Source organism: Anomalospiza imberbis, chromosome 18 (assembly GCF_031753505.1).
Source record: "Anomalospiza imberbis isolate Cuckoo-Finch-1a 21T00152 chromosome 18, ASM3175350v1, whole genome shotgun sequence".
Classification (NCBI taxonomy): Eukaryota; Metazoa; Chordata; class Aves; order Passeriformes; family Viduidae; genus Anomalospiza; species Anomalospiza imberbis.
This window is the reverse complement of record NC_089698.1, coordinates 3,005,428-3,025,266: the sequence shown is the minus strand read 5'-3', so window position 1 is coordinate 3,025,266 and position 19,839 is coordinate 3,005,428. Positions and strand designations below refer to the sequence as shown.

At 46.9% G+C, this 19,839-nt stretch overlaps 1 protein-coding gene across 12 annotated transcripts in view; it reads left to right on the top strand.

Moving 5' to 3' along the window:
- Positions 1 to 19,839, top strand: part of KDM2B (lysine demethylase 2B) — a 107,141-nt gene that overhangs the window by 74,606 nt on the left and 12,696 nt on the right. For all 12 annotated transcript variants that reach the window (XM_068208460.1, XM_068208450.1, XM_068208452.1 and 9 more), the window contains 2 exons: positions 15,925 to 16,149; positions 19,337 to 19,480. In XM_068208460.1, the coding sequence (XP_068064561.1) occupies positions 15,925 to 16,149; positions 19,337 to 19,480 (369 nt within the window). The remainder of the gene's footprint in view (positions 1 to 15,924; positions 16,150 to 19,336; positions 19,481 to 19,839) is intronic.

Below are 19,839 nucleotides of genomic sequence, written 5' to 3'. Positions count from 1 at the left end.
TTAGAAGTGCTGGGAAGAGAAAAAAAATCGACCAGTTTTTAATAACGGAGCTCCTTTATTTATGGATTCAATTTTATGAGGCATTATGCATGGGATCAGAGCTAAGGAATAATAAGTAAATGGACTAAGAATCAGTGGACACATTGAATTTGATTGTATGCAAAAATTAGAGGGTAAAGCGTAAAATTGAGGGTTTTGATTAACTTGAAACCAATGTGATTTTTCAGAAGTGTTGAGCATTGTTTTATATCAGGTTTTCTTTCAGTTCAGGAGAGGTGTGAGGTGGACAAAGAACATTCCTGAAAACCTTTGAATAAGTGCTTCCAGTTTTTACTTGCTTGCTTACTAAGAATTCCTGCCATAGCTATCGTTGGGCTAGCTCCACCCAGAGAAGCAGGAGCAGTGAGGGACTCGTTACAGCAATTAGTGTTTTAACCAGAGTGGTGTCTGAAACAGATCTGAGCACGTAGAAATGGCACAACATCAAACCAGCATCAGCTTCAGGAGCCTGCCCGGGGCTACCACCAGGAAAGCAGCATTCCATGTAGCAGCAGTGGGAAAACTCTGCCAGATTCCCTAAGACAGGCCAGTTCCATGGAGATCTACTCAGGGAACTTCCTGTGGGAATACAAATGTATTAGAAAGCACATACTGACAATTAAAAGCAAGCACTTGAGAATTAAAGCACAAATAGAGTCTATCTGGTGTTAGAAAAAACTTGGATAAAAAAGATAAAGATAGATAAGACAGCAAAACAATCCCGTGTAAATTGTTGTATGACATATTTTCTGGTTGAGATTCTGGGTAAGTTGTTGTGTGGTGTATTTTTCTGGTTGAGATTCAAATAAGTTTTCCATCAGTCATTCCAAGTGGTGCAGGAGCAAAAAGGAGATTTAAACTGTCACATTTCATTCTTGCCAGGCACCAGCTTAAAGGTGTTTGAAATGATCCCACACAGCAGAGCCTGAACTCTGTTTGGTGTCAACAACAATTTTAAATGCCAGTAGTCTGCAAGGAGATTTGCATATACAAATATGTGTGTATTGTGAATCCTTTTTGTTGATAAAAAGTCCTGATTATAAAGTTCATAATCTACTGCAAATCAGGCATTTCTTCATAGTTATCAGATGCTAATAATTACTTTTCTCACAGAAAATAACACAAGTACAAAAGAAAATGAAGATTTAAATCAATTTAAATTTGTTTTTCTCTTTACTGATTTAAATTGTGATTGGAATCAGTGATTTAAATAATTTTGAATAATTTGTGTTCTTTTACACTGTAGGGTAGTAGATGCCATGTGGTAGGAGAGAGCTGAAATGTATTCAAGAAAAATACCCCAGTTCTGGCTCCTGACAAATCTATTAACACACAAAACCACATAGCTGAGGTTGGGGGGATATTTTTTTTAGGGGACTTCCCACAGTAGCTGTACACATTCGAAACTAAGGCCTTCCCCTGCTAAGTACACTTGGAGGCAGGAAAAAAACCTGATGCACCAGAACCAAAGGTTTCTCGGGGTACAGTGCAGAGGAGTGAAAGCTGTTGAAGCTACCGGGAGTTCCTGTCAAGCCTCTGCTTTCCCCGGGCAGTGCTGCCCAGGAAGGCAGCTCCTTGCCTGACCTGTTTATTTTTCTGAGCACTGTTTCAGTCTTTGACACACATTGGTCCTCCAGACAAATTCATTTGTGCAGTAACTTGGTGCAGACCCGAGGAGTTCCAGGGTCTGGTGGATGTGGACCCTACCTAACGGGCCATGGGGGGCTGGAACAAGATGGTTTTGAAGGTCCCTTCCAACCCACTCTGCTCCGTGACTCTACAAAAGAGCTTCACTGCCTATTGCCTCAGTATTTTTCTAACACCTTTGCCTGGTGACTTGACAGATTATTTCTCACCTCAAGAGGCTGTACTTGAAATATTGTGTCCCTTCAGGGAGTAATTATAAATAGCAAGGACTTGAATGAGCACCTTCTTAATCTTCCATCTTTGACTTAATATTTTCACTTCTTATCAACTCTCAGCCACTTGCTTTGAAATCTGACCAATGCCTTTATGTGATTAATACATCAAACAGGTAAATTAGAGCCATTTTGACTCGGACTAGAAATCTAAATGGATTGGGGAAAAAAAAAAAGAACAGACATCTCTGTTTTCCAACTGTTGTGCTCCAGGTATCATACGAGAAGATTTATGTATTCCTCCCCATTGTCATTCTTCTACCATAGACACGAATATTCAGGAATATGAATTTTCCCCAGCTATGCCTTGACTACCATTTTTCAAGACAAAAGATTTCTCTTTATTTCATGACAGTATAAGTGCTGATGAAAACTACTGTAGTCTTAAGACCTTTTCCTTAGATAGTCTATGTGAAATGAGTTGACAGATCTCAGATTTTATCACCAGGAGCCTGGCCTATGTTTATTGCTGAGCTGGCCAACAGAGGCTAAGATTTGAACCTGGTTTAAGACTTCCAACATCCTTTTGCTCTCCACCATCTCAGCATCAAAACAATCCAAGCTTTGAGTATGTATGTGAAAGTTAATAGTTTTGTTCTGGATCGAAGCACATTGGCAGAGCAGTGGGAAAGGCGTTTGTCATTCCACAGTACAGGCCCTGCAATTATGGACATTAATCCTGTGTGCACTTCTCAGAACACAATTGAATTGTATGTTCTGTCCCCAAGAAGATGGCTTCCTCTTAGTTCCACAGCACATTGAAATGAAAGTCTGCTGAGAATATAAATGAGGGCTTGTTTCAACTTCAGGACTTTCCTGCAGGCACCAGTGGAGAGGGACAGATAGAAGAGGGACAGCAATGCTCTCCTTTTTGAAAATAACAAATATAACAAAATATATGGGTACATTCCGATAAAAGCAAAGCAGCTGCGAGTCTTAGCCTGGTGTGGTTTAGTTGTTAGTCCTGAATGCTACCCCACAAATCCAAGTCAAGTTTGTAGGTGAGAACAATGAGCAATGAGCCCTCATAGGCACACTGCACTTGAGCTTTTCCTTTGCTTACCATGTGTTTGGGTTTGGTCTCTGGATTTTCAGGCTGCTGCCCACACGTTGGACACAGCTGACTGTCTCCCAGCATTCTGTGCTGTGTGTCAGAGCACACTGAGCCTCTTGCAGGAAAGCAGGTTTCCTATTCCGGTTAATCCACTCTTTCACATCTATTTGCATGCTCCTCCACAGCATGGCAGTCACTGCTTATCTTCTTAGGAACCTCCTTCACTAGTTTTTGCATTTACTGACAGAACAGGGCTCTTGGAGACACAAACTGTGCTGTGGAAATGCTTTGTGCCATAAGGCTCTGTGGAAGAAGGAAGCATGGCAGGATTTCCCTCATTTCCTAGTAGATAGTCCCAGTCATGCCATGGCTCTTCCTGCAAAGAAGAGTCTGTTTTGTGTGGTAGATGAAATCCATGTTTCAGCATTCTGCAGTCTTACTCACTACTTTTCTAAGATGACAGGGTGTTGGGGTTTGGGGAGGGTTGTTTGGGTTTTAAGGCATATGAGTGAGGAGTTTCTGTCAGGAGGGTTTGTCTGGGCTCGTGTTCGGGTGCTGCTCCTCTGCTGCAGTAGCCCAGGCAGTGTCCTCCAGGAGGTGTTTGTACAGCCCTTGTTGCCTTTGGTTCTCCTGGAACAGTGCTGGACACTGGTTAGGGAAGTACGAGCAGTAGCACTGCATGGAGGGAGCAGTCAATATTATTTCATCTTGCTTTACTTTATTTGATCTAAAGTTGATCAATCAGACTCTGTTGAAACGATTGTGACAGATCATCAGTGCATCCGATGACAACTCTTATGTCATAGTTCAGATGAAGTAGATGGGAAGTAGTAAGATTGTGGATATTTAGGCTGTCAGACTGTCACTGCTAGTGTTGAGAATACAACTGAAATATTGGTTAAAACTCTTGAGAAAAGTGTCATTAAATTTGCCCAGGCCCAACAGTTAAGATCGTATTTCATGTGAATGGACACTTACACCAAAACAATGAACCTTAGAAAGCCACTAGGTAACTCTCTTATTCTGATACAGGTCAATCATTGTGATTCATAAACATCTCAGTGGGTTTCCTTTTCAAAAACATACGTGCTGGCCTACAGAAAGCAGCAGCAGCTGAAATCACATCATCTTTTTTCAAGGACTTGCATATCAACCAACTTAAGATCTAATTGTTTCTCTGTAAATATTTTTTTCTTATACCAGCTAAATATAATACTAAAGGTGCATAAAAAGTTTCAAGGGAAGGTTAAATCAAAAGTGTGTTTGTGCCACATAAAAACTTTATTTTACTTCATTATTGAGCATCATAAACTCTAGTGTGTAATAGGAAAACACGGATCCTGTTCGGCGCTGGCAGCAGCAGCTGCAATCTGTTGGTGCAGGAGATGCTCAGGAGTGAGTACAGCACAGGGGTTGTAGTCCTCCCCCAGCTTGGTTTTACTACTTAAGGATATTTGCATGAGAATAAAATCTGGTTCTTTGGCACTCATCTGCTCCTGCTGTTTATTCTTCGCTTGAGGTTATTGTCTCAGTTTGTGACAACATAATTGGTTTCTGTGGAGAAGATTATGATATTGATGAGACTTATATATGACTTCAGGTGAGGTGCAATCAAAGCAACAGTTCAAAATAGAAGGTGCTGTCTGTTTTCGTGCAGTTTTCACTATGGCTCATTCAGCAGCGTAATTAAGGATGTTATTTATTACTGAACTGTATCACACTAAGCTGAAGTATGGACACAGTTCTGCCGCTGCAGGCAGGACTGGGGTCACTGCTGCTTATTTTGTGTTCTAAACTGTTGTAAACTCCACCAGGCTGGGCAACTAGACGCTGTTCACACAAGGGTTGCTCACTATTTGTTGTAATTTAGTGTTCTCTAGTGCAGACAAGCTGAAAGAATTGAGCTGGAAAATGCTCTCTTAATAGTTCCTTCTGTGTATTAAATATTCCTTTGAATGGTTAGCTGCTCTTGTACAGGATAAGTTTTTTTGAGAACAATTATAATCAGAAACAATTATTTTATTGTGTTGTTTCCCCCTTGCTGATTCCCAATTTGCTATTTTATATCATACCCTATCCCTTTTTTTAAAACACCATCTCAGCAAAGTTTACCTAGCGTTTGGAAATCATTCCAAGATCTTGGCATGTGTGAGCCTTCCGTCCTAACTCGGGCTCTGTAATCAGAGCTCACTTGTCACTTGCGGTGCTGTTGCAAGGGCAGTGTGCTGCTGCTCTCGGGTGGCAGGGCTGCTGTGGGGTCAGGGTGCTGTGGGTTACCTTGGGGAGGAACCTGCTGCGGCCAGGAGAGGCCAGTGCCGGCGTCGGGAGTGCTGGAATGCACTGCAGATTGAGAGGAGGAGGATGATCTCTGTCATGATTTAATTTGCTGTGAATGACATTTTGCCGTGGTGTGACTGGTGGATTGTCCTTGGGGGATGTCACAAGTTATTTTTTTCTCCCGTCTGGATTACAGAGCCAAAAGGCCGGAGGGACAGACAAATGTGAGCCAGGTTACAGGGAACTGGGCTAGTGGAGACTTGGTCTGCCCACGGGCAGGTGTGGGACCAGGCATTTTCCTTCCGGATGTCATCCGTCCTGCTGCTGCTGCAGGCCAGGTGTATTACAGCACCACAAACACGGCTGTAGGCACGGCCTTGCTCGTGCTTTAAAACATTGTAGGCCTGTCATGAGATGCATCCCCCCTTCCTCTCTCCTCCAGAAAACATTGGATTCTGGTATTACCTTGTGATTCTGAAAGCCAAGGCCTTAGGCACATGCCTTTCGTGCCTCAGCTTTCGTCTGCTCCCGCTCGCGGTTGTGTAGGAACACAATGGGGGAAGAGAGAAACCTGAGGAGACAGGCTGAGCGCATCCCATCGCCTTCTGGGAGCCCCGTCATGTGTTGTGAGTAAATGCTTCGCTCCCAGCATGGTGGATGAGCAAGATGGGGAGAACACCATCACCTACCCATCATTTGAGTTTGAGTTGGCAAGAGGACAGGAGTACAGCACTCAATGAATATTTAATGTACTGAAAATAAGGAAGGGGCACAATTACACGATTCACGTGGCTTTATCAGCAGCTGCCTGTAAATACGTGTTTAAAGTTCGACTGTGTTTTGTTACTTAAACTTGAGGGGCCAGGCTCGGTGTGGATCCTGGTGTCACAAGGGTTGTGTTGCTGCTTGATCCCATGCCAGCTCTTGCCTGTTGCTGCCTCTTGTGAACTACCCAAAGTGGTTGCACCGTGTGGTAATTCAGACCAGGGAACCGAGCTGAAACTAGTTTGGCAAAAATCCTGATGCAAGGACCATTAGATGTGCTTCTTTATGGTTTCTTGGTTGCTCAGCACATGCAAATATTTAATCTCATGTTTAATTCTGTGTTGTGGGCGTAGGAGCCGGAGGCAAAATCCTAACAAACTTGAGTGGAATCGGGATTTCCCCTGAAAGCAGGCCCATAAATCCAATGGGAAATTTAAATCTCCGGCACTCAAATACAGGCCTGTGACCCTCAAGTTCTGGAAGGCAAAGGCAGTGTCCATGTGGAGGTGCTGGCCCTGGGACCTTTGGATCCAGAACAGGTCCCCAGCTGACCGATGTATAACATGTCACCCTGCGGGGAGGGTATTTCATTGTGAAACCCCAGCAGCGGGGCAGGATGATCAGAGCACGGCTAGAAATGGTTCCTTGGGAGCAAGTCAAAGAGGGGGTGCCTGCACAAGGAGCAGCGTGAGGCCAGATGCGAGCAGCTCCACCAGCCGGGTCACTTCGTCTTATCCCGGCGCTGGTTCTGCCGCTTGCAATCTCGAAGTTTGCTCGGTGCCTTCCTCCTGCCGAGGGATGGAGGCTCCCCGCTGCCGGCCCGCCCCGCGCCGCGGGAGGGGAGCGGGCAGGTAGCGCGGTGCAGGGTGTGTGTGTGCGTGTGTGTGTTGTGTGTGTGTGTGTGTGTGTGTCTGTGCGCGTCTCCTTTGTCTGAGCAGCCCGAGCAGCGCCGAGCGCCCCGCGGGCGGCCGCGCATCCTCCCCGCCCAGCGCCGCTCGGCACACCCGAGCCTCGGCCCGCCCCCGCCGGCCCTCGGCACATCGCGGGGCTCATTACCGGCGGGGGACTAATTGCCGGCCGGGCGGCCGAGCCCCCCGTCCCCGGCCGCGCCGTGTGCGGGGGGCGGCCGCGGTGCCCCGGCCGCGCGGTGCCCGCTGTCCCCGCAGGCCGGCGGTGTGGAAGCGGCCCGCGATTGGCCGTGCCGGCAGGGCCAGCCCCTTCCTGGCTGCCTGGCATGAATATGCACGGCCCCCCTTCCTCCTCCTCCTCCTCCTGCATGTGTGTGTGTGTGTGCGGGGAGCGGGGCTCCGCCAGCAGCGCCGCTCCAGCCATGTCAGCTCGGCTCCGCCTGGGCCCACCATGAGCCATGGCCATGTCTGCGAGCGCCGACGAGGAGGACTACGAGTCGGAGCCGGAGCCCGAGCCGGGGCCGGGGCCCGAGCTGGGGCCGGAGCAGGTCCGGGGCGGGCGGCGAAGTTTGCAGCGGGAAGGGAGGGGAGGAGGCCGGGCCGGGCAGCGCCGCGCCGGCCGCGGGGACGGGAACAATGTGGGGTCGGGAGCGGCCCCGGGGCAGCGCCGCCCGCCGGGGGACCGCGCCGGGCGGGGCCGCGGAGCCTCCGCGGGGCCGGCCCGGGGCGCTCGGCCTCGCCCGCCGCGGGCGCCCCGGGCACCGCGAGTTCGGCACCTCCCAGGGCCCCGAACGCGCCGCGAGCGGGTGGTTGTTGCCTCTCGGGGGCTGCCCTGTCCGCGGCAGAATTGTTATTTTTTTTCCTATTAAGATTCCTCAAATAGCTGAGAGGGCTGCGGGACTTGGGGGAGAGTCTGATGCTGAGCCTGGCTACCTTGTCTTCGTTTGATTTATAGCCAAAGCCTCCTTTCCATTCCCAGGGACGAGGGATGTAGAAGAAAGAGAAGGATGTGTGCCGGAATGAAAGGAGAACTTTTATTAATACTTGCAGGGTTTATTCTCTGAAGGCTTTTTTTTTTTTTTTTTTTTTTTTTTTTTCCTGTGGGGGAAGGAGAATAAACTTCTTGAATTTATGAAGTAATCTGTGAAAAATAATCCAGAACATATGTTCTAGATTGCGTATTTTACTCTCTAAGAACTGCCTAAGCAATTAAAAATGCACCAGGAATAGTATTAAACATGTGTATGTAATTTAAACATAAACTTGATAGTTTTGTTCTTAACTCGAGGTGTTTCGATCTTTAAAATAGCCTGATATTTTGTTTTTAGAGACAAGTTTCTACATAGTCCAGGTGTTGAGACTATCTTCCAAAACCCGTCTTGTTTTGAACAACTTTACCTTGTTTTGGTTCAGAAATGCGCATGGAAGATGGGATCGAAAAAGAGTTTGGGGTGGTGATGTGCCCTGGGTGCTCCCCAGGGATGGCAGAGCTGATGCAGAAACCTTGGGGGGCACAACGTGCTGCGCTGGCCTGGTGCAGTGTCAGTCCAAGAACCTAAGCTGAGGTTTGCATGAGTAACTTTATTAAGCCTTTACCTAATTCTGAGGATTGTGTGAATGTGCAGGCCTGTGCTGCATCTGAGTTCACTGCTGTGCTCCCAAACACAGTAGTTAAAATGTCCCAGTCCTCTCTTCTTAAATTTTTTCTCATGCCAGGCCTCTTCCATTTGTGTCTGTGTCTTGGTGCAATCACTGCACACTTTTTAAAAAGAGCTAATGGTTGGGAGAGCAGATTGGTCTCAGCTGTATTGTACCAGCTGTGAAATTGTTGCTTGGAGGTGCTGGTTCTTGCTGGATGAATCTGGAAAGTTGGTTATGTTCTGGAATTCTTCAACTCTTCTAAAACCTGAGGCTTTCATAGCATTTTTGTATCTTAGAAGTTTAAAACAGAAATTAATGCAAGACAGGGGAAATCTTTCTTTTGGAGTTTCTTAAGAAACTTGGTCTGATCCTAAACTATAACGCAGTGACCTATGCACCAAAGACCTGTGGAATGTTTTCCTTTCTGTTCAGAACGGTTCCAGTGGTAAAACACCTCATGTAGCTCCAGCTGTATTTTCATACAGGCCTGCTTTAATGTCTGCTTACCCTATTTTTCTACACAGGACATGTCAAATCAATATTATGTTGCTTTTTGTACTGTGACAGCCCTTGTATGTAACAGGTGCTTCACCTCTAAGGGTACAGTTGAACAGCACATTTTCAATGCTCAGGTAGAAGCCACAGGTTTTATCACTTTTTATGCTGACTTTCATTCCTCTTTCCCCGATCTGTGTCTAAACTAAGAAGGCAAAAAGACTGTGAGGTTTTGCAGCACAGAGCACACAGGATTTACTGCACTTGTGGTAGCTGCCAGCAGTGCTGGGGGCTTGGAAGTGTGTGGGTGCTGGGACTGTGTCCTGTGTCATGGGCAGCACCTGCCCCAGCCCACCAGGTTGCTGTATTACTCCTGGTGTGAAGAAATTCGATTTCTGACTGTGTGTAAACAGAGAAAACTGCACCTGGTTAGGGCAGGGAGATTTGTCCCAAAGCAGCAGTAAAAAAAGCTGTGTGGTGCCCCGAGTCTGTGGAACTTACTGGGGTCTTTGTTTTAAGAGCTCCTACTTTTGATGAAGCTTATCTCCCAAAGCATATTTTTGCCAGTATATCTTATTCCACCCTCCAGGCCTAGCTTCTACCTCCTCACCACCAGAGGAAAATAAACAGGGGCACTGACACTGGCAATGATGTGCCAGTTTATCACACCCTAAACAACATTGCTGTATTGGCAGAAAAGCTGCTGGAGCGTCATTAACACTCAGATGAACCTGCAAAGTATAAACTTTTATTTTCTTTCTATTTTCTTGTGGGAAATGAGTCTGATTCAGTAGTGGAGCTCTGTGTGGTCACCTGGAAGGGTCACTAGGAGCTGCTTTGGTTGTGGTAGAAGAGGATTTTGTAGGTGTGGAGGATTTTGAAGTGGAGGAGATGGTGGCAGTAAACATCTGGAGAGGATTAATGCTGATCTGGGATGGCTGGGATTGAAAAAGTGCCAGTGCCTTCCCTTTGCCTTCGATGCTGCTGTTTAATGAGGGACCTTGGACTTGAAGGACACCTCCACCCCAGCAGGAGTGTATTCTGAAGGAGGGTGATGTAACTGTAAACACTCACTGTGAGAGGAAAACAGCTCTCCTGGGGTTTGCACGTGCAGAGTTTTAGGTAGATAGGCTTTAGCCAGACATGGTCCGTGGTGTTGGCATGTGCTCTTCAGTTAATACAACTTTTAAGGATGTTATTGGCATCAGTGGGATTTTTTGCTCTCTTACTCTAGCTTTTTCCTTGGCCCCACTGCATTCCTGCAGTTACATCATCCTGTCCTTCCTTCTTCCTCTGAGTTCTTCCTTTGAGAAGGGTTTCTGTTAATTGCTAAACAGACATAAGGGTTTAATACAGAAGAACTGTTGACTTGGTTGTGATTATTCCCAGGGTGCTCAGGGAAGTGGTAGAATCATGGTCTGTGGAAGAGTTAAAAATACGTGTGGATGTGGCACTTGGGGCCGTGGTTTCGTGATGAACATGGCAGTGCTGTGTTAATGGTTGGACTCAAAGATCTTTGAGGTCTCTCCAGGCTCAACAGTTCTGTGATTGTGCAGTGCCTGGCAGTGTGAGTGTAACAGGCCAACACTGCCAGGCAGCCAAGGCCAGTACCCACATTTTGGGGTAAGTGCACCTGGTCTGCACCACTGCTGGGAATTGTCAGTTTGGGTTTCTGGCGGGAATGCCAGAACTCCCTGCATAAGGAGGCTGGGAGAGGGATGTGGCACTGGAGCAGGAGGGGACAGCGCTGCTCACTGCCCTGGGCAGCACGCAGTAGTCATGTCCTCCAGAACTTGCACCCTCTTTGGATGGAAAAATGCACCTCTGGTGCAATGGGAAAGGACAGAGACCTGACTGACCAGCCTTTGCTGTGCCACCGTGTGGGTGTCTCCAGTGCCCAGGGCTGCCCATGACCCAGCCCCTTTAGGGTGGTGTTTTAGGTGACAGCAGTTACGAATTGTGGGTTAATGCATGTAGCTTCTGCAAAAAATGTTTTTCCCTAATGTTTATTTATCAGACCTTCTAAAGAAACAAGTGGTAGTTAGATTTGGCTATCCTAATTTTGTTAATACAATTGCGTTAGGATGCGGTGCCACGTAAAGCTCTAAGCTCAGGACTGGCACCTGGCAAGTCCTGGATTCTCATCTTTGGGTGCTGTTGTGGTTGTGTGGATGTGGTGAAACTACAGTAAATGAGAATAATCAGCATTTGTCTGTGTGTTACAGAAAGAAATCACCGCTGCCTTGCAAGTGCAAGGGATATATTTGTGTGGCACAGCACCTTGAAGCAGTGAACAGTGCACACACACAAGATCTTGTCTAGGGGAAATGTACACAGTGGATACTACATGAGCTGTTCAGATTGTACTTGGTTGAAGTGAAGTGCTTCAGGGTCTCACTGACCTGCCCCCCTGAGAAGCCCTTCAGAACAGCCCCACACGTCTCTGGGTTTTTTGTGGAGATGTTGAGTCTGAAATAATGGTTTGGTGCTGCTGGCAGCAGTTTAAAGCAGGTCACTGAAGCTGAGTGGTGGAATAGGAGCTGTGCCCAGGTAAAGGCTGCTTGCAGAAGAGCTTGTTTCTAGGCTGCAGACTTAGCCAGCCTTGCTTTGAGAACCAGGACCTCCCTCCTTCTGGACTTGGTCACAGGGTCAGCTGATCTTCCTCTCTAGGGTGGAGGAGTTTGTATGTGAAGTTGCCTGGTGACATCTCTGGCAGATCCCAGTTGGTGTTGGGACAGCAGCTGGGGAACATCAGCACCTATTTAATGAAGCATTTAATGAAGCCGATAGTTCTTGCAGTGTTTTCTCCAAACTTTGATGGTCACGGTACTTTCTGTTTGCCCAAGGTCTTTTGAGTTGTTCTTTATAATTGTGAAGGTTAGAAATTTGCTGCTGTAAACATCAGGGTTATGTTTCTGTTGCAGTAAGGGTCGTGCTCAGGGCAGAGACCAATCCTTAGTGCCTCTGGTCCTTCTGACCCTGGTTGGTGTTTTTTAGTGATAGCTGGGCAGGGCTGGGACATGTGAAGGTGTCCTGAGGTACCTGTAAGTAGGCAGTGGAAACTGTCCAGCAGCCAAATGTTTGTCCATAACCAGGATAAACTCATGTTCCAAGCACAGGCTTCCAGGTAACTAATTTCCTAGGGTTGGTTTAGAATTCTGAGTGTTGTACCTGAGCTTATGGCCCAGATCTGCACAGCCCTGTTGAGAGACTCTTTAATTACTGGTGACCACCCCACCTAGTCCCCTAATTGCTGTCCAATGGGAGTGTGTTGAATTTGGTGGGCTCTGTAGGAGGCCAGCACTTCAGAAAATTGCTGCAGTCCATTTCCTGTTGGAGGGGTGGGCATGTTTAAGCACTGTGGTGTGGGAGGGTGAGCCCAACCTCATGACTTGTAAATGGTTTTGTATGCATAGGGTAGTACATGTGATGACCCACGTTCACCGCAGTGCCCAGGTGCTGCGTCTGCTTTGGGAACAGAAGAAAGTTACCTTTGTGTGTCGTAGCAGTAATATGGAGAGCACCAAAAGAAATCCCACAAAAGAAACAAGAGAAACACCCAAACAAAACAAACTACTGAGCATGGTGTCTTGTGCGAGTCCACCAGCTTCCTAGGTTTCAGTGTAATAGAGATATGGATTTAAGGTATTAATCCTAAGACATTTCAGCAGCTGCTTGCTCTGCCTTTGTTGAGAGCTTGGCAGAGTGGCTGTCACCACTTCAGCATCCCTCTGCCTGTCTTTTGAAGACTTGCTGCGACCACAGAAGTTATGAGCACAGTTTTTGTGGAGATGTTGGAGAACATGGTGGCTGGTGATGGTATTCCAGGCAGGCTCTGTCTCAGCTCCCTGGCTTCTCTTGTAAGGTTTAAGAGGGGAAAAAATCTTCAAGTTTGGTACAATCTTTGTTTCCTTGACAGTTCTGAGAGACAGAACTGTGCGGGGGCTACAGAGTCATCAGGTCCAGACTGTGCTTGAGGGTTGCATCTCCTTGGGAAAGGAGATGGTAGAGTCCCCTCCACAGGAGTGAGATTGTGTCACACCGACTGGTGTGACACCCAGTCCTGAGCCTCAGGCCGTGGAGCTGCTGTTTGCTGGCCACCCAGCAGAAGGAGTGCTGCCATCCCCTGCCATGTGCCAGTTATTTGCAAGACAAATCCATGGAGTTGTGCTGGGAGGGTGGCAAGTGGCAGTACAGAGATGGGGACAGGAGCTGTGCAGGAGATTTTACCCAGTCTCATTATCAGGCCTGGTATGCTGTAAAACTGCAGTCTGAGCTGGAAATCCTGCAGCATCTCCTCACTAACATCGACCTGGAATTTATCTGGCTGTCTGCCATGTGCTAAATAAACCCCAAGCCATGATGGAGGCTCCTTCTACCCCCTTGAATCCCAGGCCAGATTTTCTTCTGTGGAGGTTTTTAAGCGACCACTTTTGGAGCCCCTTGAAACTAGATACGAATGGGAATTCCTGCAAGGCCTCTCCAGCCTTGCTGGCTGTGACATCCTGGAGTGAAAATGTGGCTTGGATTGAGGATTGGTTGGTTGGTAAATTAGCACAAACCCAGCTAGTACAATTTGCTAATGAGCAGTGAAGAGGTTTGGGTAGGCAGGAAATGTTCCATACAGTGAGATGGAAGTCTGCACCTCTGCTGTGTTCTGGTGGTGTCTGGAAGAAAATCTGAGTTGTGTGGTGCGGTCTGACTTCAGGCTTGTTCTTGTACTGTCATCTTCCTGCTTTTGTGGGTTTTTAGGATTCTCAGATTCTGTGTTCAAGCGATGCCTTTTATCACTTGTGTCTTTGCAGTATCCTGGCACTTAAACTGTTGTCCTCAGAATTAGGACTTGGCTCGTATCACTGTGGCAGAAGCAGGAATTGTCTTTCAGCTGGAAAAGTACAGAGTTTGATTTTTCCTTGAAAGCATTTAAAAACAGCATTCTCACGGTGTCATAGCTGTTGTTTGCCTCAAACTTAATCATGTTGCTTCCCAGTAGGAAGGAGTCAGGTGCTCACACAGAATCTTCCATGTGCTGTTGTCCAAGGGGAGCTGCCAAGGTTGTTGTGCATGTTTTGGTTTAACTTGTTCCTGCTGCTATCCAGCCTTTGGTTCGTGTCTCGCCTCCCTTCCTAGCTGAAGGAGACTCTAATAGAATGGAGGAGTGATTCATGCTGAGGAAGAAAATTATCTCTTATCTAGGTTGCCTCTAAGCCAGTCCTGCCAGAGCCGACTTTATCCTTGAGAGGCTGGAAAGTTGGTCTAGAAGGTAAATATTTATTCTTTAGAGTGTCTGACATTGATCTGAAATCCAGGCGGTTGCTGCGGTTGCCGATGGGAAGGAAGCTGTGCTCGTCCGTGTTCACACAGCACGGTGAGGTTCAGCCTGCACACGGAACAAAATCTGTTCTGGAGGAGTGGAATTAAAAACTTTGCAGAAATCTCTGCAACCTCATGGACTAAGGAGTGTTTTCTCCCACCTCATAACGATAGTCAGTCTGTATGAGAGAAAACTTACGGGGTCTAGCTCCTGACTTCTTCGCTCTCCCAGCACTGAGATTCCTGGGATGGAGGCTCTTAAAATATCAGCACTTCTCTGCAGCTTAGAGAAAGTCACTGGAGCTTTGCTAAGTCAGCTGGGAGGATGATCAAATACACTGCAGTGTGGCTTCTCTTCAGGGTTGTACAGCAGGACACTTGGGGAAGCTTTTGAACAACCAAGTGCAGTGTTTGCACATCTCTTCTTTTAAAAACTCTGGTGGAATTTCTGCATGGCTCCTAACAGCCAAACTGCCCCTACCTTGGTGATTGCCCAGAATTCAGCAGGAACAGAAAGTGAAACTGGGTGGTGTGTTGGTCATATGCTGAGATGTGCAGAAAATGGAAGAGTTGTATAAATGCTAAACCAAATTAACTTAGCAGTGCTGTTATTATCATCTTTATGGAGAAAGCTGTCAGGGGTCAGTATGAGCCAAGCCAATTCTTGCATAATTAGCTCCATACAATTACATGGTATTTAGTGATGTCTGGCTTGAGCTGTAAGTTCTTGTGTACAACAGGGAGTTTCTGATGAGAACATGAAATTTGGATGTCCAGAGTGAGTATGTTGCAGTTAACCTAATAATTTCAAATATTTTCATGCTCCTTTAGTTTCTGTCTTAAAGGTCATTGAAATCTAGACCTCGGATGCCCTTTTTAGCCTTTGCACATCATCAGTTGGTGTTCTGTTTTTGAGCACTTGCTGGTGTTGGATAGGAGGGGAGCTACCTTGGAAGGGTTTTGTAGCATTTGTGTTTTATTTTCTACTTTATTGCTTGGCAGTAGTTCATACTCTCCTGATTTTTTTAGGGATATGACTGGGGGCTTGAGCCATTGGCTGAGTGTTTCTCTGCTGTACCTAACCACCAAACCACTTTTGCTGCTCATTGGATTCAGCAGAACTCCTTCTGGCTTGACCTGAGCACAAATCTAAGATATCTCTAGCCCAAAGCTCATCACTGGCACAGATCATCTCTTGACCTAAGCCAAGCACCTCACTTGGGACTTGACCTTGTGTTGAGCTGTGCCTAAATGTCTTTTCCCTTCAACCCTCCTGTTGAAATGGGTTTGCTCTGGCTTTGGGATCTCTCATTTGTGTCTTGGCTTCTGTGTCATTTTCCAGCCCACCCTTTCTTGGAAAAGCGATGGAACTCCTTTACGTCTGCGTGACCGTACATACCTGCTGAGCGTTGCCTGTGCGCGCGTGGTTCCGCCAGCAGCGGTCAGTGCTGCGCAGAGCTCGCAGGGAGGTGGGATGTGCAGCTGACCCTGTGTGTGTGTGTGTCTCTTCCAGAACAGGGCAGTCGGGCGGCCCAAGGGGAAGCTGGGCGCTGCCTCTGCGGTGAAGCTCGCGGCCAACCGGAGCACGGCGGGCGCGCGGCGGCGGAGGACGCGATGCCGCAAGTGCGAGGCGTGTCTGCGGACGGAGTGCGGCGAGTGCCACTTCTGCAAGGACATGAAGAAGTTTGGGGGGCCTGGCAGGATGAAGCAGTCCTGCATCATGAGGCAGTGCATAGCTGTAAGTGTGCCTGGGCCTGCAGCTCGTCTGCAGAGCCCTTCCCTCCCGCCGTGTCTCCCGGGTGACCAGGTGTGGGGCTGGCAGCTCTGTTCTGAGTAGTCTCTAAAGTGCATTGGACAAAAGTGTGTAATCTCTGCCCTCCCAGATCAGATCTCTTTTTTCCCAGTGTTTCTCATCCTCCCCAAATCCTAAACCAAAATGCTACTAAAACTTAACGGGACAGCTTTCCTTTTAGCAGTATAGAAGTGGAGATTATCATTACATCAAAAATCAGCGCTCAAATGACCCTCAAACTCTGGGATGTGAGGGAAAACGGGAAGAGTAGGAAGTTCTGATTCAAAGGATGAAGAGGTGTGTTTGGTTTGGATGTTGGAATTTCCTGAGAAAAGCTACCCTGCAATCATCTTTGCGGTGTTATCCACACAAATTAGGATGAGAGGAATCCTTGACTGAGAGCCTCCAAGATGCTGGAGTTGATGACCCCAGCCGCAGGCTCCCAGAGATCTGAATTTCAGTTTGTTTGCTGTTACTTAGGCATAGAGCAGAGGGTCTGATCTGGATGAGGCAGAGAGCCATCAGTCCAGGGTCTTGTCTTCCTCAGGGACTGGAAATGGCTGTCAGGGAAAGAGCATCAGAACAGGGCAAGCAGGCAGTCAGTTTCCTGGGCTCCTGTGATACATTACTTAGGAGCTTCTTGAGTCACAAGCGATAGCTTTCTATTTAACAAATATTGACAGATTAATCTTCCATTAGGTTGTTCAAGCAGCTTTTGAATCTGTAGCTGCCATGCTGACTTGTGGAGTTTCTTCTCAGGTCTCATGTCTGCTGTGACTCTGTTCAAGGCTAAAAATCAGCTTTAGTTTTTACTTTAATTCTTTAGAAGGTCTTGTTTATGCTGTTGTTATGGGTTTGGTTTTCTTTTGTTGTTGTTTTTTTAAGGAAAGGAATGTTGTTTATTCATAACTGAAATATCACCCTATCTATACTGATTTCTCTCATTACAGTTCCCTTCACTTAGTATTTGGGGGTTTTTCTTTTAATTCTTAGGAGATGACCAAAGTGGAGGGTTTAAATTACTTCACCTAACAGTGATAGAAAACTGATAAGCACTTAAGGTTTGCAGTAGTTGCTCCTGGTAGCTCACTCCATGTTCTGTGCCAAGCTCTGCACTGTTCCTGACACAGAGGATTGGGTTCAGCGCTGCTGGATCTTTCAGTAAAGTACACAGAATATCCACCTTTCTGCAGAGTGCTTTTGCAGCTCAAGTGTCTTTTCTTTGAACACTTGATTTCCTGGAGTGTAGCATGAATTGAACAGCATGGATGAAGAATTTATTATTCTCCAGGGGCAAGAAATAGTGAAATCATGCTGCCTTTTTAGTGGAAGGATTAAATTAGGGCTGCAGTGTGCTTTCTCATCCTCACTGATGAAGGAAACTTTCATACTAAGCTGTTTCACTCTGGGTAACACAGGCTGAGCCTTTTGGAGATGATCTGGGTTCTCTTCTAGCTGAGTGTAGTCATCCTCTGTCTTCCAATGAGGATTTATTTCTCTTCTTGGTGCCTGGAGTTTTAATTCAGTTAGGACAGAGGTAGCCAGGGGTCTCTGATTACCTGTCCCCCTCCTCACATGCACTGACAGTGACTTCTCTGCGCTTTCTAGGTTGGTGCAAATATCAGGGAGTTTATTACAAATTCTTAAAGCAGCAAAGGCCCAGAAAATTAAGGAATTGAAGTGTTGTGCCTTTCAAGGTGCTTTACATTCCTCTAAGCAATCCTGTTGGCTTTGCTCTTGTTCTCTGACAATTCAGCAGTAATAATATTGTGGTACCTATCCAGCAGCTTCCAGCCAAAAAGACCCTGCAAGATGCTGAAGCTGTATGGAAGTAATGATCCCTACAGTTCTGGGATTGTGCTTGCCTTGGTTAATAACACTGACAATATTAACTAGACAGGCTTTCATTAAGCTCAGAAACCTTCAGAGAGCCCATGGTACTGCTGTTCAGAGAGCAGGAACCTCCTCTGCATCACCAGTTCCATCAGGAAGGGAAGCAGGGGTGCCTGGGACACTGCTGCGTGGAGTGGGGCTGGGAGGACAAGGTGACAGCATAGCTGCTGTTCCAGCCCATCAGTGGGACAGAGGCAGTGGTGGCACAGAGGAGATTGTCTGGACATCCTTGCTCCCAGCAAGAAAAACTGTACTGCTGTTTGCAAAATGTTCTGTGCTCTAATGGCTCGCTACAGCTGGGCTTCCCCTGCCTCAAACGTGCTAAAAGATGCACTGGTGATGCTGCAATTTGGGTTGGTGTGCAGGTATTCTCTTAGGGATTTATCCACTCCATCCACAAGAGATCCTTGCTGGGAAAAGCCCCATCTCTGCTTCTGGCTGTGTAATAGTTAAGGACTGGCAGCCTAATCGATTGCACTTCCCTTTGTGGGCAGCTTAGGTTCTTCCTTTTCTTTTTTGTAATGAGGTTTATACCTTATTGCTGCAGACCAGAATTTTGTTAATCATTAGCAAAAAGGTGGCTTTTTAATTAGAGTGGCTTTCAGTGCTTTGACTTGGGTGACAGGTATGTGAGATGCTGCAGTTCCCTTTCTGCCTCAGTAGAAGAAGAAAATCTGTGTGATCTCACTTGTGACACTTGCAGGAGAGAATCCTGTTTCTAAGTGAGCAGAGCTTTTTGCAGTGCTTAGGTTGGGAGCAGGGCCCTGGATAATGGACTGCCAGTCAGGAAAAGGGCTGTTCTTGGTTCTGTTGTGGGCTTGCTGTGAGACCTGGATCAGGTCCCATAACATCTGTCTGCCCTGCCTGTAAAATACGGGAGCTGCCAAATTGCTACTCAGATTGTGAAACCTAATGGATGTGAATAGTGATGTTCTGGGGTGATTCTTGCCCCTCCCATTGTACACTGGTGAAGTGACTTGCATGCCAATGTCTGTGTCAGCTCACAGATTCAAGGAACCCACCAAAAATGCATTTTCATCCATCCCAGTTATGAACCTCTATTGCTACAGGGTGAAATGTGTCCTATGGAGCTTGGTCTGGTACCCAGCCCTAATTTGTTACCTTTTTTTTTTTTTTTTTGCCTTCTTGTCAGTTTGCACAATTAATCCCCATTAATCTCTGAGCTCTTGTGTTTCCATGTCTGCCATATCTTGATCGGTTCTTTCTGATACATAAACAGCCGGTGCTGCCTCATACTGCTGTGTGTCTGGTGTGTGGAGAAGCTGGGAAAGAGGACACTGTGGAAGAGGAGGAGAGCAAGTTTAATCTCATGCTAATGGAATGCTCCATTTGTAATGAAATCATACACCCAGGATGCCTTAAGGTGAGTGCAAGGATGTGATACATGTTGGAAACAAAAGCTGAATTAGTTATCACCTTAATGTAAAAGTGGTGCACAGAAATTGGGAAGCTTTTAGGTTTTCATCTTTGGACAGGTGAGACGTGAGCAGAGAGCTGGTGTGAGGAGCACAGCACTGGGTGAGACCTGTGGCACACACAGCCCTGACCAGCAGGCAGGGTCCTTGATGTAACAGCATTCCCTGGGAGCAGGGCTCCTGGCTTTGGACATGCCCTGAGCGTGTGAAGATCTTGCTGATTCGTTTCTTTCTTTTTGCCCCTTGTTTAAGGAAGTGAGGTGTTTCAGTTGGGATGGGGAAGGCAGAGCAATCTGCCTGTACTCAG